The following is a 26,716-nucleotide window of genomic DNA, read 5'->3' on the forward strand; positions in this document are numbered from 1 at the left end:
TTGGGGTCCCTCCCTCCTTGCCGCAGGCCCCACCTACCTCTGGCTGCACTTGATCTGGGTCGGGGTCCTGCTGGGGGGTCCTGGGGGTCCCTGGTCTCAATTCCGCCTGTGTGTCTCATTCCGGAGTCAGGGACAAACTGCGGCTAAGCAGTCAGCGGGCCCTTTGTAAACTTTTTAAATAATAAAGGTAGCACAAAAATTTAAAGGCCTACAATTTTTTCAGCATGGGGAATGCAAATGACACAACCAACTGAAGAATTCTTAGTTGTATCTTGAATGTCCCAGCCTAACTTAGGGCCATTTTCCAAATCTCAGTGTTGGACTCCTGTCTGTAGTATAAGCCTCAATATGCTTACACTACACAGGTCCAGATCCTTTGCTGATGCAATTCAACAGAGCTTCACTGAAATCAGTGTGGCTACACTGATGTATCCTTGCTGAGGATCTGACTCATTGTGTGGATTTTCAGACAACTGGAAGGTTTGGACAGGGAACTATTACGAAAGAAGTTAGAGACCTGTACTGTTGGATAAAAAATGTACAGTATGGAGTGAGAGAAGAGGATTATCTTGAATATACAGGGTCTCAACAGTATTTAAATTCAATAATTATGACTCAAACACTGCCTTCAGATGCATACAACTGGAACTATAGTGGAACCACAAACTGGAACTACACGTATGTGCCTCTAAGTGCAGAACTATTTCTATATGTTATATTGGAGCCATATTTCACTACATATTTTTTCTAACCCAATCAAGTCATTCTAACTCATAAGAAATATATCAACTGCAAATCTGAATCCCATGTCCTCCTCACACAGACATTAGGAACATTTACATCTAGATCTATTTTGCAGCTCAGAATTATTTTTATTGTAGGACCAAAACCCAAAATCAAAACTTTCCACACATTTGGTTCAGAGCCATGATTCCTACCTTTATTTTAATTCAGGCTGAATTGAAAAGCTCCTTATGTGAGCTCAGGAAAAATCAAGAGCGATTCAGATACCATGAGCAGACACTGAAAAATGGATATACTCTCTTATCTGTTTTTATTTGTCATACGAACATAATGACCTTAACGGAATTTAAGAACAGCATAGCATAAACATGCTCTAGCTTCAGATACTATGAATAAACTATTATGCTCTGTACATTAAAAAACTGATATTTTACCTTAAATTCTTTAAAAACTACTTATTTCAAATTTGGGCACTGTGAATACCATATGTACCTTGCTGCTTTAAGTTTGTTTGTACAGCTGTGAAATTCACAAATTAACTATCTGTCAGGAGAAGTAAAATACTGCCTGGAGAGTAAGAAGATGAAAGCTAAGGCAATGGGAGAAAATTACAAAACGGCATCCAATGATATAAATCATTTTCATGGAATCATACTAGCTCTAATAACAAGCCTGTAGTTTCGGGACAGTGGGTTATTAGCAGCTGCAACTTGGGTAGTTCTAGCCATTTACTACTGTACAAATTTCCACTATTTATCAGTGTTGCCATCATGCCCAAGCTTTTTGTAAGTTTAAAGGGTTATTATTCTTTGCTAAGGTAAAAATCACATACTATCCCTCAAGAAAAAAGTGACCCTTACAGCAGAAGACATCCTAAGATCATAGTGACCTGATCCTACCATATGGCAGTTCTTACCATAGTTCTTATTGAAGCCACAAGGAGTTTTAATGGGCTCAAATGAGACAGATGACTCATCACTATGCACAATGAAAAATAAATTGGAAGTGCCGGAGGACCATATTTTGAAGGTTTTAGGCACCTAAAGATACTGAACAACTCCTGATGAGATTCTCAAAAGCATCTACACACCTACCTCCCATTGAAATAACCAGTGATTAAATTTGCATCTTTAGGAACTTAAATACCTTTAAGAATTTAGTCCTGAATGATTGGTAAACCCAAGTTTATGGGGATAAGAATTTAGGCTTCCAAAAGTGAACTTAACATACCACAGATTTAGTATTGTCTAAGCGATGTTAAAGTATGAATGTGCTGTGAGTCGTTACACATTAAGGGTTAATATCGTTTCTTGCCTGCACAGCTCTGATTTGCCACTAGAGGCTGGAGAGCAAAGCTGAGCCAGTACACTTGGGCTCTATCCTTGTTCTTGGGGATGGGGCTGGGGTTTGCTAGAAGCAATGCATCCTGAGATGCTGGAGGACTGAAAGTTGCTTGTTTTATCTCTGTGGAGCAGACTGAAGTTACCTTAACACAAGCTCGGTAGCACAGCCCAGAGATATTCAGAATGCACTTGGTATGAGTTAATGAGCTATAATGTGCAGATGCTCATGTTTTAAGTGTTCTTAGTACGGTCTAAGTGTAATGTGACTTATCTGTTAAGGTCTTTCTAAATTGTGCTCACATCCTCCAACATGTTCACAATCCTTCCTAGTTTTGTGTTGTCCACAAACTTGCTCAAGAAAATTCATATGCCAGCATCCACATTTTTAATAAGCACATTGAACAGCACTAGGTTGAGGACAGATCCCTGTGGGACTCCACTTGAAACATCCTGTCATTCTGACGTGGACCCATTAATAATTATCCTTTGCTTGTGGCTATTAAGCCAGTTATCTATCTACCCTGTAGTGGTTTTATCCAGTCCACATTTCTCCAATTTGTTTATGAGAAAGTTCTGTGGGACCTTGTCAAATTCCTTGCTGAAGTCCAGATACACTATATTGACAGCATTCTCTTCATCCACCTAAGTAGTTGCTCTGTCAAAGGAGATCAGGTTTGTTTGACCAATTCATTTTTCATAAATCCATGCCGGCTGTTTGCAGTCAGCCCTTCCTCCTCCAGATGTTTGCAGATGGCCTTTCTTACAATATTCTCCAGTAACTTTCCAGGTAGTAAAGTGAGGCTAACTGATCTACAGTTCTTGCCTTTTTTTAAAGAGGGGCACTACATCGGCTCTTTTCCAGTCCTGTGGTATCTGGCTGGTCTCCCAGGACTTCATGAAGATCATTGCCAAGGGCTCCGAGGTCTCCTCTGTCAGTTCCTTCGGGACCCTGGGATGAAGCTCATCTGACCCTGCTGACTTGAATTCATTCAGACCCAACAAAAACTCTCTGACTGTCTCTTTTGTTATCTCTTCCCTCCGCTTGCCCCCTTCCTTATCCAGATAATCCCTATTAGGTGCCTGGCAGCTTAAATTTTTTCTATGAACACTGTTGCAAAGTAACTGTTGAGGATCTCTGCCTTCTTTGTATCTCCAATTAGGAGCTCACCCTGCTTGTTAACAGACGACACACAGCTTCCTTGGTTATTCTTTTCTGTCCATCATACTTATAAAACTTCTTGTTGTCCTTAACCTCCTGTGCCAGGTGTAGCTCGTTCTTTATCTTCCTTCCTGATTCTGTCCTTTTAGGTTCTAGGTATTTCCCGCTACAAGTACTTGGTGACCTGCACATTCTTCCACTACCTGTACAGGATATGCTTTCATTTTGCATTTGAGGCATTTTAGAATCTCCTTGTGCAGCTATATTGGTCTTTTGCCATTTTTGTTGTGCTTCCATTTTGTTAGGGTGCTTTCTTGTTTGGCTTTCAATACTGTATCCATAAGAAGCTCCCAGCCTTCCTGGGTGCCTTTATCCTTCAATCTATCCTCCCATGAGACCATGTCTGTTAGCTCCTTAAATCAGATTAAAATCCACCTTTTTTAAATCTAGCATCCTAATTTTGCTGACCTCATGCTTTCCCTGTCTCAGGACCTGGAATGAGTTTCTTTTAACATTTTTTCTTCCTTAAAGGAGGAAGAATTTGCCCATGCCTGCCTGCAGAAGTAGCCAGGAATTTAGCCTAAGAAACCAATTGATTCCTCAAGATTCTTTTATACCATATACCATCAGCTCCTGTCTTCATATTTCTCTTTCCAGTATCTTAGCAACCAATTCCCAAAAGCTGTGTTAGCAACTATTTTCTTTTGGGAAGTATTCCCTGCCCAGAGACCACAGGGTGCTTCCATATCATGAAACAGGAAGTAATCAAATTAACACTATCAGGATCAGTCTTCCAACAGACAGACCTCCCAGGAGAGATGCACAGCTGAGGAATGGAAAAAGGTGACCACCAGAGCCAGGGCTTCTCGGGCTAGCGTGGTGGCGGCTCCCCAGGTACAACTGGGGAACAGATTCAAAGCCTTGGCAGGATTAGAGGAGAAGGTCGAAGAAGATGCCTACAGGGAGGAGAGTGCCACTCTACACACAGCAGAGTCTGAACCGGGACAGAACACCATGAGGAAGAAATGCTGAGTCCTCGTCATCGGAGACTCCATCCTGAGGGGAACGGAAGGTCCCATCTGCCGACCCGACCCCATGTCGCATGAGGTCTGCTGCCTGCCTGGGGCTCAGATTCAGGATGTTACAGAGATGATCCCAGACCTCCTTCGACCCTCAGACCAGTACCCCATGGTCCTAATCCACGTGGGAACAAATGACATGGCAGGGAGCAATCCAGACTGCATCATGAAGGACTACAAGGCCCTGGGAGGCAAGCTCAAGGAGACAGGGGTGCAGCTGATATTCTCCTCTATTCTCCTGGTAAGTAGATGCGGACGGCACCATGAGGCCTGCATCGAAGCGGTCAACTGGCGGCTTTGGAGTTGGTGCCACCAGGTAGGCCTCGGGTTCCTTGACAATGACCCGCATTTTTGCACAGGAGGCATGCTCAGGTGGGGTGGGCTTCACCTCCCCCCTAAAGGCAAGCATGTCTTTTCTTCCAGGTTGGCTGATCTCGTACAGCGTGCTTTAAAATAGCTTCACCGGGGGATGAGGCCACAGGGGGACATGACAACACTTCCCAGCCAAGACAAGAGATGAGCACAAGAAGTACCCAGGTAAGAGACAGGGGTATGGATAGTCCTGGGATCAGGGGGGTGGTGCAAGCACCCACAGGAGGCCTTAAATGCCTCTACACCAATGCTCATAGTATGGGGAACAAGCAGGAGGAGTTTGCCCTCCCGCTAGCTAACACAAAGTTGAAGTTGGAGTACTGTGTCCAGTTCTGGGCACCGCACTTCAGGAGGGATATGGACAGCATTGAGAGAGTCCAAAGGACGGCCACTCACATGATCAGGAGGCAGCAGGGCAGGCCCTACGAGGGGAGGCTACAGGACCTGAACCTGTTCAGCCTCCACAAGAGAAGGCTGAGAGGGGCCATCTATAAACTTACCAAGGGGGACCAGCAGGGAATGAGAGAGACCCTGCTCACCCAAGCACTACCAGGAGTAAATAGGAATAACAGCCATAAGTTGACTGAGAGTAGGTTCAGGCTAGATATCAGGAAGCACTACTTCAGTCAGGGTTGCTAGGATCTGGAACCAACTTTCAAGGGAAGTGGTACTCGCTCCTACCCTGGGGTTTTTCAAAAGGAGGCTAGATAATCACCTAGCCGGGGTCATTTGACCCCAGCATTCTTTCCTGCCCATGGCAGGGGGTTGGACTTGATGATCTGCTCAGGTCCCTTCTGACCCTACCAACTATGAAACTAGGATTCTCAAGGCTTGGAGGGGGCATAATGCTCTCTTTCTCCTAATTCTAGTCTTTGCACTCACAGGGTGCATCCAAACGAGCACGCACATGCTTCTTGCCCCATCTCAAACCCCTTTGAGACTGGGTAAGAGGCGCACACAGGAATGAAAAAATGTTCCCCGTACTAAAAACTTGCAGTGCGGGGAGAAAATTAGATCCCTGGATATCCACAAGCAGCCTCAGCTGGGCATCAGTGGGGCCCCAGGGCCAGCAGGACCTGGCTGGTCCTGGTGTATGGTCCCCGAGAGCTGGGAGCTGCAGCACCAGGCTTAGAGTGCCTCACTTCCATTGCTGCTGTGAAAGGTAAGTTATGGGCCCTGGGCGGGGGGGCTGGAGGCATTCCATGTGCTGTGTGGAGGTGCTGCACACTGTGGGGGCCAGGGGACCCACCCCTCCTGAGCAGCCCCCCCACAAGGTTCCCCACAGTCCCCCCAGCAATTTCCCCACCCTTACCCACATACCAGCCCACATCCCTCCACACAACCACCCACCTTCCCACCCCCTTCCTGCAAACACCACATCCCCTGCCATCACACACCCATCATGTGTGAAGAAAATCAAAAGCACACATCAACACATATAGGTATTTAGAATTTATTTTATCATGATGATAGAGACACTGGTAGGCTTCCACATTGCTTTAATGTTGTAAATATACCAATAAAGCATTGCTCAACTAATCGCTCTCTCTCTCTTGCTCTATAGATATATATGTGTGTGCACATGCATGTGCATAGAGTGGTCCTGTTACACAATGTATGGATTAATTTGATAGACATAACACAAAAGGCAAACAACGTCCAAGACTTTTAGAAGGACTCTGTGATCCTCAGTTCACACCCATGATAACAGAATCTTCCTTTAATCCAAGGATATCAAATTCACTGCATTCCCTGAGTCAGATCCAGACCGCAGGGGTCCTCACAGAGCAAGCAGTTGCAGCAGCAGTAACAGCAGAGGCAGTGGTAGTGGGGCAAGTCGCAAGGGTAGTGAGGCCAGTGGCTGCGGCAATGGCAGAAGTGGCCAAGGTGGGGAGCAAACCATTTCTTGCTGAGGCAGAGGCAACAGTGATGGCAGTGCAAGTAGCAATGGGCCAAGAAACCACAGGACAGCAGTGGGACAAGCAGCTGCAAGCCAAAAAGCTGTGAGATAAGCAAATGTGTGTAGGCACAGGCCTGACTCATCCCCCAAATTCCCTGGTCTTCCAAGAGCTCTGAGGGCTAGATGGAGCAGGTCTTATGGGCCAGATCTGGCCTTCAGGCCATACATTTGATGCCTCTGCTCTAATTCATTTGTTAGTACCAGCAACTCACATAGGAGAGAGAACTTGTTTTTTGGAAACAGATTAAGGATTATGGAGTTACCATTCTAGGTTCCCCCCCCCCCCCCCCCATTATCCTTCTCCTGCTGGCCTCATCCAAAAGTGCCTCAACCTCTCTCTCACTTAAGCATGGCCTGGCTGATCCTGAAAACCAATTTATCTGGCAGCCATTCTTTTTATACCAGTCTTCCTCTATTTACAAAGAAAAACATTTATGACTCAGAAGTGCTTTATCACTTTTACTAGAACCTGGAGTGTCTAAAGGTCCAGTTGGAAGAAAAGTAACCTTCAGTAGGGCAGCTGTGTGAAAACCTGTTAAGATTCTTTATTACTACCCACTCAGTAATGGCCTAATGACTCCAGAATACCACATATATTATTAATGTGGTGTATAGTAATGATTCAGGAGAGTATTGTGGAATTCTTACTATGCTAAATTTCATACACTCATACAACTTTCCTTGGCACCAAGAGTCAGATTTTCCAGTTGAGGAGTCTACTGCTTGGGATTGCTACATAAGAGAATTACACCATGAAAGGATAAATGCTCCCTAATAGCCTGCAAATGACACAAAGCTATTACCCCTGCCACTTCTTTGAATGCTTACTATACCAAATATGAAATAATATACATTGAGAAAATAGCTCTGGAGCGAGATATTTTTCTGTCCTGTTTCATTGTCTGTTATACAACTTTGACAAAGAAAATGACCTACAAACCTAAGTAATTACAGTAAAACAGATGGCAAATGTCTAATTGTCCCATAACTGGGTTCAACAGGATGAGTTCAGCCAGTTCCAGTTTTTAAGGAGAGACTCTCAGGTGGTATAAAATAGCACAGCTCCAGAATGTAATAATATAGCCCAGACTTTTGGAACCTTTGGGCACATTCCCATGAGCGGGCATGTGCATTTCCCCAGGGACAGCTAACAGTGGCTCACAGATGTGCTGCTGCTAGCTGTCTCCAGAGACTGCCTCGGCACAAGCACCCTGGCATGCAGCAAATTGCCCCGGGGGGGGGGCATTGGGGGCCAGCATCTGAGCTGGCCCCAGCAGCCTTAACTGAGGGCCTGGGGGCCTCCCTGGGCTGCAACAATGGTGATCCAGGCATGCAGAGCCTGGCTGGCAGCTGGAGTGTGGCTCTGGCCAGCCAGGATCCAGTTTTGGGTGGCGCATGTTGCTGCCATGTGCAGTGCAACACTTCTTTCCTCTGTGCCTTTTTCAGATACAGGATTTCCCAGTATCCAATTTTGCTTCCGCACTGCAAATATGCAGTGCAGAGAACCTATTCATGTGTGCTGCATGCATTTTGTGGTGCTTCAAAAGCCTTTGAGGCACCACAAAATGCACGTTCTTACTTACGGGGACACAGCGTTTATGGTTTATCTTTGCTAACATTTCCCTCAGCAAAATAACATCTAACATTAAATAACAAGGCATTCACTACTACTAAAACCCAACATAAAGGTGTCTAGTGGGAATGATTTATTGAGATGTTAATTGAATGAAATATGTTTTAGAGCTGTTAACCATTTTCTAACTAATCTTGATGTAAATTTTTGAATAAAAAACCCACCTCATTGGCTTTTTCTTCAACCTGTCAAAATGATCAGAACTACGCAGGGTCAATAGTGGCTCTAGTCCAGCATCTTAGGTGGCCTACTGTAACTTGCTTTGGCTTTTATGAAAAATGTGAAAACAACTTTTTGCCCAAAAACGGGACAAAGTATTTTTAACCACATCTAGGAATACATAATTAAATAGATATATCAAATGAATATCAACTAAGGTTTGCAAAAACCCACACATCTTACTTTTTTCCATAAAATGTTAGGTGTTTCATATATTTTAAGGGTAGGAGGAACAATTATAATTATTTAATGTGACCTTTTTCATAGCAGCAGACCATCCATAGAATTTAATCAAACAGTTATATTTTGTAGAAGCCAAGTTGTCCAAGGTCACAAAAGCCCAACTCAACCCATTACATGAATTATACATATAAGTAAGGGTAAAATTTTTCTTGGCTGATAGTGATTATTAAATCAGCTATATTGGCCGATACCAATCCAATAGCTGATTTACAGGAATGCAGCCTGGCAGCTTGGAGAGCAGCATCTTGCCAGTAAGTCTGTGGAAGGGAAGAGGCATGGGGGAGGGAAGGGAGGTGGTGGGTTGCACATCAAAGCCCCCATGGTGAGGGAAGGAGAGAGACGGGGGCAGGCGCTTCCCAGCCAGGGTGGTGAATGGGACCCCACGGCCAGGGCAGGGCATGGGACGGAGCCGCGGGTGGCTAGTCTAAGGGGAATGGGGGAACATAAAGGTGGGGTGTCTCCCCCCCCATGGTTATGTCCCCACCCTCACCCTGTGTGCAAATCTGGGGGAACATATGTCCCCCATGCCTCCCCTGGGAGCATACACAGTGGTGGAGAGACACCATCCCATGCCCCTGGACAAGCTGCCCGTGGCTCTGTCCTGCTCCCAGGCCCGGGGTACCATTCACTACCTTGGCTGGGCAATGCCTGCTCCTGCCCCACTCCCTCTTTTACAATGGGGGCCTCGATCTGCACCCTCACACCCCTTCCCTCCCACAGACTTACTGGCAGGACTCTGCTCTCCAAGCTGCCTGACTGCATTCCTGGCTGTGTGCATGCACGGCAGTTATCGGTGACAGTATTGGCTACATCAGACAAAAAGCCAATAATGTTAATTTTCCTTTTATTGGTGCCAATCCAATGTGACCGATATATCAGTGCACCTCTATGTATAAATCAGCAAAATTACAAATACCACACTAGATCAGATAAAAGTCTATAGATACTGCCCTCTGGAACATGCTAAGATCAGGTTTGATGAAGAAGCGCAACAACAAAACAAAAATCAAAAGAATCAAAATTGGTATGCTGGTGGACAAAATGAGATGGGATATTCCACCAATCAACTCTTTTCTGAGTCCTTAATTAGGCAAACCAGCGAGGATTAAGTATGAATTTCAGTATTTGACACAAAACCAGGAGCAATGGTACAAGGTTCATTATTATGTTTGGACCCCTGCCATCACTTGCTACCCCTGCATCCACCATAACATCAAAGGGGAACCTCAATATCCTGAAATGTTGAAAACTGACTTGACTAGACCAAGCCAATCCCAAAAAGTAGCATAACTAGAGGTGGGTGAGTGGCACCTGCCCTAGATGTCAATGTAGAAAAGGCACCAGCATTACCCCTGACACCCATCGAGTACACACCCAAGCAGCACTCCCATGCTGAGAACTCCAGACCCAGTTCCTGCTGCTGCTTTGAGAGAAGCAGCTGGAGCAGGCAGAGCATACACAGAGAAGCTCAGCCAGAACTATGTAGGAGTTCCCTGTACGGGCCAAAGCGATGCCCCCGCATCTGCTCTTGGAGCCATGCATGACCCTCCACCCCACTCTTAGAATAATGTTCCCCTCCTCCCAGTTGGAATCCATGTATACCAGCTCCTCAGAATCATGCCCACCCATTCCCCTCTCATCCCCAACAAGGTTTACCCCAGGCACTAACTGCTTGTTATGGCACTATCAAACAAGGATTCAGATGACATCCCCACTTCCTCTTGAACAGCCCTGTAATACAAGTGTGGTTGTCTGTTGTTGCTCCCTCTCTTGTGCCACAACTCTACTTCCCCATCCTATTCATCTCTTTTTTTCTGTGTCCTTTTTTTTCCCTCCTGTTTTAAACATTGGGAAATCTAGCTTAGCCAGCCAAGGCAGTTTCATTTACAATACTGCTGTGAGCCAGTGTCCAAAAGAGCAGCTAGACGCAATGTCTTAAAAGATTTGCTGCTGAGTTTGGCAAATCTCAGAGGGGCAGATAGATAAATGGGGTGCTGTGTCTGTTTCTGTTCATAGCATGGGTCCAAGAGTCATCACCACAAACAGAAACCTCATTGTCTATATTTACTTTTTTTCCCTTTATCTCCTCCCATTTGTTTCTCCTGTTTTGTTTTCAAGGTACCTGAATCGGACCCAACAAGAACAATATTTCCAAACCACTTCAATTAAATTCTCCTTTCCATAAAAGGGACCCCATCAACAAGATTATCAAACAGGTTGGGGTGGTTTTTTTTCTTATAAAATCACTGTAAAGCTAAAAGCAAGAAGACATGGTTGATATGAAAGTATTAACACTATTTCAAATTCTCTGGTCATTTTCTTCCTTTTGTTTTCTGTATCTTTATTAAAAGGCTAAAAAAGATTTTTTAATAGTTTGCCACAGCACTAAGCAGGCCAAGGTCTCTGTACTTAAAACTCCACACCTTGTTTAACTGTAACTGGAATATACTAATGTGACAGGGCCCATTTATTCCACTAACAATGGAATCAGAAAATTAGGGCTGGAAGGGATCCCCAGGGGGTCAACTTGTCCAACCTCCTGCTCAAGGCAGGAATATCCTTGTCTAAACTATACTACACAAGGATTTGTCTAGCTTTGCCTTAAAAACCTCCAACAACAGAGATTCTAAAAGTTCTCTAGATAACCTGTTCTTGCATTTAACCATTAGGGCTATGTGAAGCTTTGGTTGCCGATTTGATTTGGAAGAGATTCAGCGGCTGAATCTCCAAATCCGAACAGAATCAGGAGACCCAATTAGATTTGGAGAGTTTCAATGATTCGGCCATAGACAAAGCTTTATATGTTTTTTCTACATACCTCAAAGTACCAGGCAGTTTGTGAACACTGAGATGGTGGGGCAGAAGGAGCATCCCATGGGAGCACAGAGTGGGGTGGTCTCCAGCATGCTCGGTGGTGGACCCAGAAGTGGACCAGAAGCATTTCTGGTCCACTTCTAGGTCCACTGTGGAGCGCACGGGGGACCCTGCCCAACAGCTCAGCGATAGGTGCCTCCTGGGTCTGGAAGGGCACCCAGGGTCCCCTCATGGCTGATCGCTAAGCCAGGGGGTTGCAGGGGGGGGTTAATTGCTGAGCACATGGGGGGATCCTCCCACACTCCAGTGGGACGCTTCATCCGCCCCACCATCTCAACGTTCATGAGCCACGCCTGGTACCTCGAGGTATGTAGATAAAATATAAAGCTGTGTCTGTGGCCAGATTGCTGATTCTCTGAATCAGAACTGAATCTTCAGATTCGGCCGAATCGAACTGGGACAGTGATATAAATCAGACAAATCAAATCATTGTCCCCCTAATTGGGCCAAATCCTAATCTGAATCCAATACGGCCTGCTTCACACACCCCTATTAACCATGTTCATAGCTAAAGGCTAGAAAATAGTATTTAGAGGCTTGCTTTTGGGAATTGGCATGTAGGTAAAGTAAATAATGCATTAAAACACTGGTCCAGTGGAATGGCAAGAGTTAATTGATTTCTAAAAGCCTGTCTGCAAAAAAATGTCCTTCAAGGCCTACCGTTTCCAAAGCCAGTAGACACATTAGCTGGGAAATTGAAGACTTGTACCACATTGTTCCATAACAGATTCATAGATGTTAGGGTCGGAAGGGACCTCAATAGATCATCGAGTCCGACCCCCTGCATAGGCAGGAAAGAGTGCTGGGTCTAGATGACCCCAGCTAGATACTCATCTAACCTCCATAAGATAAGGGACAGCTGTGTTGGCCAGGTCACAGTGCCCAGTTACAAAGCCCTTAGGAGTTCTGGTTTTGGGGAACAGACCAAATTAGGAGGCCCAGTAAAAACCCAAATTAGGATATGTGCATGTGATGAGTTTGTGAAACAAAGGAATATGCTGACAAGACAGAACACAGACAGTATGACAACCAAAGGGAAACCAATCAATGATGTCCACAGATAAAGAGTCATTAGAAGGGTAGAAAGAATACAAAAAGAGGGATTTCATAGCAGCAACGGTCCTGGGGAACCTGAGGCCACCACGGACAGAGGGCTCACCACCAGCCAATCTCACTGGAGGGGGGGCCTCAGCCTTCAACCTCCAAGCTGCTGACATCTGACATTCAAGAAAGAACCTCAGGGTGAAGCTTGCATACTGGCCAGATGTACCTTCCTTCTGATGACAGCTTTAGGAGTGGTAGATATAGAATTGTTTGCATTAGTTTTATCTGTTATCACTATGTATCAATAAAATTTGCCTATTATTGAATGGAGAGGTTGTGGTTGGTCTGAAGGTTTGGGTCTGCCCAAAACAAGGTATCTGGGTCATAAATCCATTGACAACAATAGTGAGAGAAATTTTCCTAATATCTAACCTAAATTTCCACTGTTGCAATTTAAAAACATTGCTTCTTGACCTTCAGCCACTTAAAATAGTCTATCACCATCCTTTTCATAGCCATCCTTCAGGATTTGAAGATTAATATCAAATCTTCCAGTTCTTCCAACCTATTCCAGTAAAACATGTTTTCTAGACCTCAGACTGTTTTTGTTGCTCTTCACTAGATTCTTTCCAACATTTTACATGTTTTTTTGAAGGGAAGCAGTTTCTGCATCAGCCTGGTAACTTCTGGTTTAGGTAAACTGTTTCTTTTAAATTGAAATCCAATGCCCATTTTCCAGATGCTGGAGAATGTACCACATTCCTAACTACTTTTTTCAAATGATCAATTTGCACCAGAAAACTTTTTGCATTAGTATTAGCCTGAAATTATCTGTCTTCATTCACTAGACACTGTACCTTGTTATGCTTGTGTGTGCTAGATGAAGAGCTATCTACTATCAGATATCTTTTCCCCATGTACTTACAGGCTGTGATCAAGACACCCCTTACTCTTCTTTTTTTGTTCAACTCCTTTAATCTCTCACTCAAAAGCAAGTTTTTCAGATATCAAATCATCCTTGTAGCTCTTTTCTGAAACTTTTCCAATTTGATAACATCACTGTTAAAAGTGTGAACACTGGAAGTGGACATAATATTCCACTAATGGTTTCACAAATGCTGTATACAGAGGAAATATCACCTCCCTATCTCTAGTCTACATTTCCCAGCTTAAACAAAAATCACATTTGCCATTTCAGCAACCATTTCGTAAGATCATAGTTAGGTTGATATCCACTATGACCTGTAAATCCTTCTCTGAATCACTATTTTCCAAAATACAGTTCCCCATCCTATATCTATATGACCTACATTCTTAGCTCCTAGATCTATGGCATTACATTCTGCTTCATTAAAAGAGTTCATCGATTTCATAGATGCTTAAGATTGGAAGGGACCTTAGTAGATCATTGAGTCTGACCTGCCCTGGGCAGGAAAGAGTGGTAGGGTCAGGTGACCCTAGCCAGGTGCTTGTCCAGTCTTCTCTTAAAGACCCCCAAGGTAGGAGAGAACACCATCCCTTGGAAGCCCATTTCAGATTCTGGTAACTCTTACTGTAAAGAAGTTCTTCCTGATGTTTAATCTAAATCTGCTTTCTGTCAGTTTGTGGTCATTGTTTCTAGAAACTCCAAGGGGTGCCCTGGTAAACATAGCATCTCCTATTCCTTGTTGTCCCTGCCTGACAAATTTGTAGACAGCCAATGGATCCCCTCTCAGCCTTCTCTTGTGAAGGTTGAAGAGATCCAAGTCCCTCTAGCCCTCCTTTGGACCCTCTCAAGGTTTTCCACATCCCTCTTGAAGTGCAGCACCCAAAACTGAACATAGTACTCCAGCTGCGACCATACCAATGCTGCATAGAAGGGAAGTATCACCTCCCTAGACCTGTTCGTGATGCACCTGCAGTTAGCTTTACTGATCACTTCGTCACACTGACAACTCATGTTCATCTTGGAGTTGACTATGACTCCAAGATGCCTTTCTGCTGCTGTGCTACTTAGATGGAAAGTCCCTCTTGGTCTGTGCCTAGAACAGGAGGGAATCCCCCTGTGGTCTGTCACTGGATGGACACCCCCTCCCCTCGTGATCTAGACCTGGACAGACTGTCCTGTCCTGAGATCCCAACTCAGACAGAAAGCCCACCCCATCCTGTGACTTAGAACCAGATTGAAAACTTGCCACCTTCTGCTATCTAAAACCAGACAGAAAGTCCACCCCTCCTGTGATCAAGAACCCAAAGCCTACCCTGCCCTGTAATGTGGAACCAGACAGACAGCCCACCCTGTCCTGTGCTCTATGACAGGGGTGTTCAACCTCAGGTTTACAGGCCAGATCCAGCCCCTGGCACAATGTCATCTAGGCCGTGGGGCTCCACAGGTCCATAAATTAGGTGGCAGGGGAGTGATAGTACTGTTTCCTTACTGTATAATCTTTGGATCAATAGGGAGCCCTGAGCCCTGCACAACTGTGTACCCAATCTCAGCATGGCACTGAGCCTCCAGAACCCAACCCTAGTATGCGGGGGATGGGAGTGGGAATTTCTGGCCCTCAGGACCAAATCCCAGAGCATGGGAGATGGGAGGGAGCAAGTGGTGCCAGGCCCCTGGGACCCAATCCTAGTGCACTGAGGATGGAGGGGGTGGTGCTGGGCTCTCAGGGTCCAATCATGCTATGCAGGGCAGGACCCCAGGGCCTGATCCAGCCTGCAGACAGGCCTCATGCCACTCATCCAGTTTGTGGGGCGTAAAGGTTGAGCACCACTGACCAAGAACAAGGCAAGAAGTTGGCCGTTTCTCTTATCTACATCTGGATGGAGTGCCCTTCTCCCATGCTCTAGAACAGGAGGCAGCTCCCCTTCTTCCTGGTTCAGGCAGGAAAGCAGGGAGGCCCCACATCTAATCCACATATTTGTTCCAAAGATCCCAGGTTACTAAACAATTTAGACTGCTCTGAAGAATTACCCCATCAATGCTGTTATTCATCAGTCCACATGCATGTGTGTGTGGGGTGACACACACGCACAGTGTGCTTATGGGGAAGTAAGGCATGCAAATCACTTCTATATGACCACAGACTTCAGTATATGACCACAACCACCTTGCCACAAGCAGCTGGTATGAAAAGACATCAAACTCCAGAAAACTCAGCAATTGCGTCTGGTATACATGTGAATTTGTCTCAGAGGCTGGTAGGGTAGATGGGTAGATGAAAAGATCTCTGATGCAAATGAGATGATGGACAGCACATGAATATCTGAGGAATGTGGGTGCTTGAAGGTGTTTAGGGTACTTGGTACATGTTAGGTACCTAAGGGCAAGGCTGCAGAACTTGGGATTTTCAGAAGACACTGGGTGTTTGCAAGACTGGAAGGACTGGAAAAGGCTGTTGGAAGTAATCTGAGAAGGAAAGAGGTTTAGCTCAGTAGTTAGGAAACAAGTTAGTAGGTATAGTTATGCTACAAGGTACTGAAGCCAGATGCCAGCATTATGCCTTTCATCTATCTCTGCTGACTATACCTGCTGCTTGAGTCTCTGTTTGGTATTTCTTTCCCTTCTGTCATATGACAGGGGACATGCTGAGAGTGGAGACAGATGTATTACAGGACTTCTTGTCTCCAGCAGAGCAGCATCTACAATGATCCCAAGTGGCTAGTAATAACTACAGCCATTTCTGAAGCCTGGCTGAATAAGTGACAGCTTAGCTGCAGCAATGGTGGCAAGGGGTGCCTCAAGTTTGTTGTTTGTCAGGCTGGTAAAAATGATAATTTCTTATACAATTGACCTGCTCCCAGAGAAAAAGTTCCTATTTCCTGCTGTGTTAGCCTTGCAACAACTAAAGTTGACATCTCTGAATTCTCCTCTATCTTGTGTGTATCATCAATTAAGGCAAGGTTCTTTGGGGAGATGTGATATCTTTTATTAAACCAACTGAGTAGTTGGAAAAAAATTCTGTGCCAGCTTTCAGGCACAATCACCCTTCTTTAGTCATAGGGAGTCTGAAGAAGGGCGATTGCACCTGAAAGCTTGCAAAGAACTTTTTTCCATCTACTTGGTTGGTCTAATAAAAAATATCGCGTGTACCCAAAGAACCTTGTCTGCCTATGTCCTTAGACCAACACGGCTACAACCAAAGATCCAGTATCATCCATTTAGTTTGCTGACTTGTAAGAATTGCACAAAACCAGGAAACATCAACAGCAGCACCGGAAGAGACACAAGGACTACAGTACTAAGTATGTAGCTAGGTATTTCAATCTGTAGTTGGAGCAGCTCTGTAAATAGTTGATTTAAGAAAAAGGCAGTTTGGATTAATATGTATTAAGTCCTTATGTTGCTACCCATCACTTGGCACATGAAACACATTAGTCCTGTGCAAATACAATGAAGACGGAGGTTGAACAGGTCATAGAAAGCATAATCTAAAGAGAAGAAGGCTTCCCCCAGGTGTTACCTAACCCTAATGATGCAGAAGATAGAAGAGTAGACTTCAGGCTGAATTTGCATTACTGGCAGATAGAAAAGAAAAATAATCTTTTTACTTGTAAACCAAATGCACTGGATATGGAAGTCACTGAGAAACAATGAACATGGAATTCCATGATTCTGCTCCTACATGGTCATAGGAGAATCAAATGTTGGGATTCATTCAAAATTTACTGAAGTAATTGGAAAGACTTCCATTGTTCTTGTTAGTCTCTGGAGCGTATTCATTTAGAATAAATTTTAAAGTAGCTTCAGTGTTCTGCTGTGGTTTCCTGGCTGTTTAAAGAAGTAGTGCTGCTGCTGTAGAGCCCCATAATAGAATTGTCAAGGCACCAGATTTACTGCTCTAATAGCTTAATTGTTAAAAAAATAACAACTTTAACAGACAAAGAATTTGAAAGAATGCATATTTACATTATGCCATTTTTTTTTTAAAGTGGAACAGTGCTTCCAGATATGCAAAAGTGAAATTTCCACAAATAAAGCTCTGAACATCCCAGAAAGATTAGATTATGTAACAATTTCATGAACATGAATGTATTATTTACTACTTACTTTACCAGGTTTGTTTGCATCAAAACTGTTTTCTTTAAATTTTTCCTGTAGAGTTTCAGCTAGTCGACAAAGCAAGGCACCATTATCCAGTTTCTCCATGAACGTTTCTGCTGTTATCTCCCTACCTGAAAAGCAAGAAGAAAATTGACATGGACACAATCTTTGACAGCAAATGTAATCCTGGATTTGCAAAAATGAAGGCATTAGCCAAAGGCTGCTAAAGTCAATGAAAGTCTTTCTACTGACATAAGTGGGCTTTGAATAAGGCTCTAAATGAATTATGTACCTTGCTCTTAGCTTTTATCATTTAGGGTGCAGACAGAAGTGCAGCTCCCCACTGTAACTCAGAATGCTTTGCAGGAAGCGCTCTGAGTTACAGCGTTACCCCAGACCAAACAGAAGTTCACTGTTGGTTCCAGGAGGGAAGGGAATCTAGCTGCTGGCTGCCAGGTGCAGCCAGTTTCCCCTAGCAATGGCCCCTCTTCTGTCCCAGCCTGTCCCTGTTTCAGAATGGGAAGAAAGAAAGGGAGGAGTAGAAGCTCATTCTAGGATTTTACAGCCACTGGGGGGGGGGGGTCCAATCCACCCACCCCACCCTCCAGCAGGGGCTCAAAAAGCCCCAGACCAAACTCCCTCTGCTCCCTTTCCCCCCTCCCATTCTGAAAACAGCGACAAGCTGAGAGGCAGCACAGACAGAAGTTACAAAAAATGCTCTGTTTTAAAACATCTTCATCTGACCTCTCATGCAACAAGGGTTCAGATTTTGCCTGATTGGCCATTTTTGAAGCAGTCTGAAGCCAGGCACTTGTGTTGCTCATGGCTATAAACCACTTTCTGTGGCCAGATCGGGTGAAAATTGTCATTTCTGTCTGGCTCCTTAGTCTTTCTGATTCTCTGAGACAACATCAGGAAAGAAACATCTTTTCTTTCGGAAGGTGTTTTATTGTTTGACATGAGTGTTCAACCTAACAATCTAGTTTTGTAAAACAATTCTAAATAATGTAACAGATTGTGTCGATCTTATTTCACCTATTTTTGACTAAGTAGGAACAAAGTTTTATTTTAGCACCATTAAAATATACCAGATTGACAGCCCAGCAGTATGTTTTAAATTTATCTTCATAACAAGTACACATAGGCAGTCAAGTGAAATCTTCCCCCACACGGTCACTTGACAACACTTCTTATTCTCTATGAGCAGAGACCAAGCAGGAGGAACAGAATGTTTCCATTCAGTGTTAATTTAGGGAATGATCTTGCAAGGCACCAACAAAACTGTCCACTCAAACAACTCATACACACAAAGCACCTTATGAGAGCAAAATTAAAAAAAAAAAAAAAAACATTAAAAAAAACCCTCCCTATGAAGTGCTACAGATAAAAAGCAGGGAAGATTAAGGCACAAACATTCTATTGCCACTACTCAGAAGTTTGTAAGTACCAACAGAGCACTAGCACACCCCAGTCAAAATCCTAATACATTGTCAGGGATTTCCTTAATATAGTATCTCAATTTTCCAAGAGAAGAAATCATGGTGCAAATGAGAAGTAGTCTGAAAGGAACAAGAGCACGAGAAACCCACACTGCAAAACCCATGAAACCCCGTGACAGCATTTCTAAATAAAAACTACTTTTTTCCTCTTTCATTTTTTCAGTATTTCTGCTGGACAAAAAATTCCCCAAATGTCCTTTAGGGACAAAAGAAAAAAAATGTCCCACTTCAGTATTCAGTGGTGCCAAGTCACTGCTGTCAAAATAGGATCTAGCCTCAATCCTTGGCCTTTCTATTAATATTGATAGTTGTTTTTGTAATGTGTATCTTAGACATTTGGGTACTAGATTCAGATCAACAGCTTATTTTACCTAGCCTACTGGACCAACAGTTAGAAAAAAATTTTTTTTTTTTTTTTTTGCCACCGCCAATGCAGGAAAAGTTAAAACCAAAAACTTCAAGGAGAAAGACCTCTACTTCATTATCATCCCCATTAGCTCCCAATTCCTTCTTTTAGAAATTGCAGAATTCTTCTTGAAAAAGAAAATAGAGGTTTGTTAACAATTAAAGCAAGGTAACATTTATGTTAATGGCTTTTTGACTCAAAATGGCTTTTTGACCAAAACAACATTGTTGGGGTTTTTTTCTTTTTGCACTAAAAAGTTTTAAAACCTGATTTTTTTTGTATTTGTAAAAAGGATGGGGTTTTTTTTAATTTATAAAAAAAAAATCCTACTCATTTTTCACCTCTCTCTCTTCCTTTTCCATTTGCTAGGCAAAAATGAGAAAAAGTAGATTTAAAAAATGGTCGTGCTTTTTTACTTTCTCAAAATAAAAAGAGAGGGAGAAGTAAAAAAAAAAAAAACAATCCTATTGATTTCAGGAAACACTTGTATTAAACCAGCTCCAAAAATAATTGAGGTAAACAAGAACATGCAGTACAAATCTATAACATTTAATGTTGAGCTTATGCACTGGCAATCAGGGTCAATTACTAATGAGGAGGAAGCTACAGTGCAAACAGTAATAACCAAAACTGAAAAATAATCAAAAGGATAATGCAGTAGGATAGAATTGACTATCCCTTTGAAAGCTACTGGGTAGTTTGACAATACTGTACCAACCTTCAGGCAAGCAATCCCCAATCTTCATTGTGTAGGTTAAAACCAAAGATGAATACAATACTTTCACGTGATCTCCAAATACACATCTCTTCTAGCTCATGTTAAACCTGGTATTTCAAATACATTTATACTTCCAAGAACATCTGTTTAACTTGAAGACTTTTTTCCCTTCATTTTTATCCTCCATTCCCTCCACTGTATATTTTACATTGTAGCCCCTAGTGTACCTAATGACTTCTACAGGTGGCAGAAGAGCAGTAGCAGAACTGCAAGTGTTTGTCACAATGGTAGCCTGTGCATAACTGACATTATTTTAGTAGTGCATGTAGGTTAGCTGGAGCCAAAAATGAAATTAATAGCCCCCAGATACAAAACGTGAGCATCCCAGCACCTTAGTACCTTCACCACCATGTTGGCCTACAATTTCTATTGTTAATAATGAAAAATATTTTCAATTTTCCTCCCTTTGACTTTTACCAAAAGGTATGAAACTATCAGAAAACTAATATAAAGAATGGCCACACTATACAAGTTGTTTTATTTTTAAAAGGCATTATTATATTTTAATAAAATGTAGGTCTCCATTTAAAATATTTTAAATCAAAATGGGAAGGTTTATTTTTAGGTCTGAGTCCTTTCAATTTTCTTACGTAAAACAATTGTAGTTCTAAATACTTGTGCTGTCCTACAATTTATAGATATATCTTATTCTGCTGTTATTCTCCAAGACTTGTTAAGGCAATAAATATCAAACCTATTCACTTATTAAGCAGCAACAGTTTTCTATCTTGTATTGCCATTTAACAATACACATACATTATTTTAATGCTAAATTGCATTAGCAGTTTGATCATTGCATTTTGCACATTAAGCTGAGCATTTTAGCTCTGCTGCCTTTTATGGATGCTGAAAGAATGAGTTTTGCATTGAACATCTGTATCTAATGAAAAATATATTAGGTGTCAGCTTTCAATTCGCTTTATTTTATGGCTCCAAAAGGTGGCATTTCTTTGCTAAAACAGACACCCTGACATATTTAACAGTTGAAATGTATTGATTCAAACAAGAATAATGTTCATAGCCTGAGGAAAAAAAATGGCTTCATACATTTGGATGGAAAAAGCATTAAACTCCATTTTAAAAAAAAAAACCCTCTAAAAGGACCATAACTACAAGAAAGCAGTTGAATGGTTTTGTAAGATAGTAATAGCACCATACATTTTAAAAACTGATGCTAAAATGTAAAAACAAACAGGAAAATAAACTCCATCCCTAATCTTGCAACTGTTGCTTTTCCATTTCTTTATTGGGATTATTTGTGCATGGATTGGAATTGCTCACATAAATGAATGTTGCTGGATCCAAGTCATGATTCAACTATAGGTTTTTGTTAAGTGATGTACCAAGAATACCTTAGTGCAGGACTCTCCAACTTCTGAGGGGTTGGGGGCCACAAACACCCAGTTCACATGCCATGCCATATGCCCCCTCCCAAGTAGCACTGTGTCCCCCTCCTCCCAACTGCTACACTACACAGCGGACAACCCACACCATGCTGCACGGGGTCACGGATCTAACTGGTTGCAAGTTCCTCCCACCCCACAGGCTATACTTCCTCGTGGCACTGCTAGGAATGAGGGTAAAAAAATGGAAACAGAAGGATGGATGGGGAGCCTAGAGACTCTGGCAGCAGCATTAGTTGAGCAATCTGGGTAGAGGCACCTGGACTGGGAGCCTCAGGACCACCCCTCAGGGACCAGAAGCAGCCCATAGACCACCAGCTGGACAGCACTAGTTCAGTGCATGTCGAATCAACCAACTATTGTCAAGGCTGCATCACTCTTTTCATAAACCTAGATCAGTGTGGACTCATTAAACTTTGATAACTCTTATTCATATGGCAACAGGGTTCAGCAACTATGGTTTGCAGGCCAGATTCAGCCCATGGAGTCATTGGGTCTGGCCCACGGACATGGAGCTCTGGCAGCATTCAGCACACAGTGGTGGGGAGAAGCGACTGGCGGATGCTTCTGTCATTCCACAGCAGTGAGAAGTGGCAGCAGAGGGAACTTCCCCTGTGCTGTAGTAAGGAGAAATGGTGGTGCCAGTTAGGTCCTACTGTTTGCCTGCCCACTGCCTGACCCATGCTGCACCATTCTGGCTTAGAACAGCGCCTTGGAACAGGGGTTCTCAGTTGGGGGTATGCTTCTTGACCAGCTGCCAGAGGACCCCCAGCTCCCACTCATCAACAGGCTGCCAGGGGTACCCCGACCAAAAAAGGTTGAAAACCAGTGCCTTAGAACAATGAGTGCTTGTACACATGAGGTGGATGTAGTCCTTAGGTCTGCCTTCTGTGTCCCCCAAATAGAAACAATGAATTTTTAATTGAAACCCACTGTTTCAACTTAGGGGTTTCTGTCACTGTTACGGTGAAGGGCCAGATCCTTTTTTTTTTTTTTTTCTGGCGGAGCCTGCCTGCAGCTGGGGGCAAGCTGCTAATGGGCTGAGGGCCCCTGAGCTGTGGAGGGTCCCGTTCCTTCCATCCATGGCAGCAGTGCCCCCTGGGGACAACCGGGCAGCCCCAGCTCAGAGGCAGCACCCAGCCCGATCCAACTCTTCCCTGATCCTGAGCTGGGGTAGCACCCAGGCCACTACCAACTTGCCCATATAGCCCTGGGGGGCACTGCACCACTGCCATGGAGAGAAGGACCAGGGCCCACTGGTGAGGCTGCATCTAGAGTACTGCATCCAATTCTGGGCTCCACAATTTAGGAAGGATGTGGAGAAGCTTGAAAGAGTCTAGAGGAGAGCCATGCACATGATCAAAGGGCAAGACAACAGGCCTTATGAAGAGACGCTGAGAGCCATAGGACTTATCAGTCTGAAGAAGTGCAGGCTCAGGGGTGACTTGGTGGCAGCCTATATGTACATAAGGGGGGGTGCATCAGGATCTGGGGGAACACCTGTTCACCAGAGCACCCCAGGGGATGACAAGGTCCAATGGCCACAAACTCCTGCAAGACCATTTCAGGCTCGACATAAGAAAAAACTTCTTTACTGTCCGAGCCCCCAAGGCCTGGAACAGACTCCCCCCAGAGGTGGTGCAAGCACCTATCCTGGACACTTTTGAACGTTTATCATGCTGGGATCCTTTGACCCTAGCTGACTTCCTGCCCCTTGGGCAGGGGGCTGGCCCGATGATCTTATGAGGTCCCTAATATGTCTATGAAATCCATAAATGGGCCCCTCGCTGCTTCTTCCTTCAGCAGGCGTCTGCCCACTGAGGCTGATCCTTTTTTCCTGCGGAGCCTGCCCACCTCTCCTGTGGCCAAGGGGAGAGCCAACTAATAGCTGCAACGTATCATTGCAAACTAAACTCCATCAGGGTGTAATTTAGTTTGCAACAATGCAAACTCATTTTAAATCCCCAAAACTTCTGCACGTGTACAGTGTGATGCCATTAAGCCACACAAAACAACATTTTTGCCACATGTACATGGTAATGGCGCCACATTTACAAGCATCCAATAGGATCACTGAAGCCCGGGGGAAACAATCCAACCAAAGTTGACAGAAAAGCTGGGATCTGAAGCATGGAAAATTGTCAAAACAAGAAGATATGGTCTTAGTCTTAAAAACCACAAGGCTTGGGAAGTTCGTAGGAACTCACAGAGAAGCAGAGACAAAAGAAGTGCAAGTAAGAGAAAAGGAAAAGTGTCTGATTGTGCAAATAAATGAAGGTTAAAAGAAGCTGATTTGGAGGAACAGAAGAGGCTTTTCATGATTTGCTGGAGAATCTGGGAGATGCAGAAGAGGGAGGATGCTGAGGGAAGATGCTGGACACTTAGAGAATCCTGACATAAATCCAGCAAGTGTAAATAGCATCTGGCTGAAGCCACGCTATAAAAAGCTTGCGACTAAGTCACATTAACAACTAGCACTAATCAAAGTCACTATTTTCTCAATGAAAATGTGAAGTATTAAGTGAAAAATGAAAATATGCATTAACTTGTCAAACTGTGAAAGTTTTAAACACTTTTATTAGCAACCATATGTTGAGGGAAAAAAAAACAAACAACAAAATACCTATGGAGGCAAAATAAAAATATAAGTAAATTAAGTGATGCGAGGGGAAAATATCTAACAGGTCTATACTACAAAGTTTTGCTAGCTTTACTACGGCTATCAGAACTATATAAAAAGTGAATATCCCTAACCAGTATAGCTGTGCCAGCAATCACTTCATTCAGACCTTCTGGATATATGGTGGGAGGATATTCATTTGTCTCTTTTGCAGGGATATCATGTTGTATATTTTGTACAACTAGAACAGACAAGTTGTATATTTTGTTGTGTTGTTTTAAAATGTTACAGGAAGGCTATATAAAAAGAGAACATTGACTTCTGCATAAAAGGACAGTGCCAGCATGCTGATGTAATATTAGTATAGTGTGACTTTACTAATCCCTGTGCTCAGCTCGTAAGCATGCCCAGTAAGGTTCAGAAGTTTCAAGAAGCTTACGAAAAGTCCCGCGAAAGTGAGCATTTGTAAAATTGATAAAATATGCTACGCTTTCCCTCCTAACTATCGTGGCCCCGAGTGCTTCATAAGCATTACAGGAAGCTCACATATATACATGCTAAAAAAACCTCAAAGCCTGGTAAGTTTTTTTTTAATTAACAAATGCCTACAACACAACTAGTTGAGCTTTCCTGTTAAAATTGTCATTCCAGGAATCCCCGGATGGAGCACAGCAAGGTAGGGCTAAGGAGAACCATCAACTAATACATTAAAGTATTAAAGTAACTGCATTAAAGTAACAAGAGTTAAAGTAACAACATTAGGTCAGCGCCAATAATGCTGGAGCTCTGATAATGCTGGTCAATACCAACTGTTCAAGAGTCGCTACAAAGCTCCACCGTTAAATTCTATTTGTGGTCTACCGTGGCTCAGAATTGGCAGTCTGGTTTTACCATACCTGGAAAGGCAGAAATTTCAATACCTTTTGAATCTCAGCAGGAGCAACTAGGCATCGAAGTTATTCTTTACTAGAGATTATCTACTGGAACAGAAGCCTGGCAACCAGTCTGAGAGAAGTACAGGTGCCTTATCCCTGTTTCAGACTTGGCACAGTGGCTCTCCATTCCCAAAAAGCTCCTTCTGCATTTATCCAGAGTGTAGAAGTAAGAGGTTGTGTAGCAAGTATGCAAAGCTCTTATAGGCATGCTTAACTTTAACCACACAATGGTCCCTTTTCAAAATACATAGCTGGCACTGCAGTCTAAATAGCCAGATTTTCAGGAGCTCATGACACTGGAGTGCTGACCTCCAATTTGAAAATATAGTCATAATCTCACAATGGGAACTGCTGAGTGCTCAGTACTTTTGAAAACCTAGATCCACTCATTGGTCAGAGCATGTAAAAAAATCTCATTCTTATTGCAGAATATATAATAACTAAAAGGGGCAAAGTGAAGTCAAGAATATTTTATGAGAATAGGCAATGACAGTGTATTTAAGAGCCATGAAACAAAAATCATTATTAAAAACCCTGAATCCACATAGAAGCATACTGTATACCCATATGTGAGCTACAAATATTTAACAGTAAAAATGTACAAATCTTCCCGTCTCTACTCAAGAGGATTGAAGCCATTCTTCCATCCTCCACTGAACCTCTTCTTCCTCCCCCCCCCCCCCCCATTATGAAACAATCTAAGAACTCAAAAACAGTGACTGTTTTGACTGCTGGAATACTTCCTTTGGGAATTTAGCAATCCCTCTGTCTCCTCCACACACTTAATTCTGGATGTTTATTTATACATGTTTAATGAATATGCAGTCACCTCCATGCAGATGCTGTGGGGTCAATGGAAATCTCCCTGCAAGACACTCTGACCATCATGCTGCTTAGATATAATTCTACAGATAATAAGCCGAATGCATGCCAGGCAACCAAGATTAACTTGAAAGCAGTCTTCCTGCTGAATCAAGGCAAAGTTAAGGCAAAACTTCTTAGAGTTAAATGGTCAAAACCCAATTTTGTTTTGTATGTGTACACAGCCCTCAAGTTTCCAAATTTCCCATCAACCTGAGATTACTTATTCTAGTTGCAGTGCCTAATTCTTCCAATCTAATGTCAAGACTTTTATTTATTTTAATGATCTCATCTGGCATATTGTCATGTTTCAAGTTTGTAATTATGAGCTCAAAAAATCCATACAACTAGGTGTAAAATTACGCTCATCTAAATTTCCAATGATAATCAGCATTGGGTATGATGTATTTCCCTCTGTAGAAAAACCCCTAGACATACATCTTCACCAGCTGGATCAACCATAAAAGATTCAGACCACAAGCTTGCATAAAATATATTCTTTTTCTGTTTGTAAAAAA

At 43.2% G+C, this 26,716-nt stretch overlaps 1 protein-coding gene across 6 annotated transcripts in view; it reads right to left on the minus strand.

The window, feature by feature from the left end:
• GAS2 (growth arrest specific 2) overlaps positions 1-26,716 on the minus strand; it is a 161,330-nt gene that overhangs the window by 116,984 nt on the left and 17,630 nt on the right. For all 6 annotated transcript variants that reach the window (XM_019477079.2, XM_019477080.2, XM_019477076.2 and 3 more), the window contains one exon: positions 17,703-17,827. In XM_019477079.2, the coding sequence (XP_019332624.1) occupies positions 17,703-17,827 (125 nt within the window). The remainder of the gene's footprint in view (positions 1-17,702; positions 17,828-26,716) is intronic.

Source organism: Alligator mississippiensis, chromosome 2 (assembly GCF_030867095.1).
Source record: "Alligator mississippiensis isolate rAllMis1 chromosome 2, rAllMis1, whole genome shotgun sequence".
NCBI lineage: Eukaryota > Metazoa > Chordata > Crocodylia > Alligatoridae > Alligator > Alligator mississippiensis.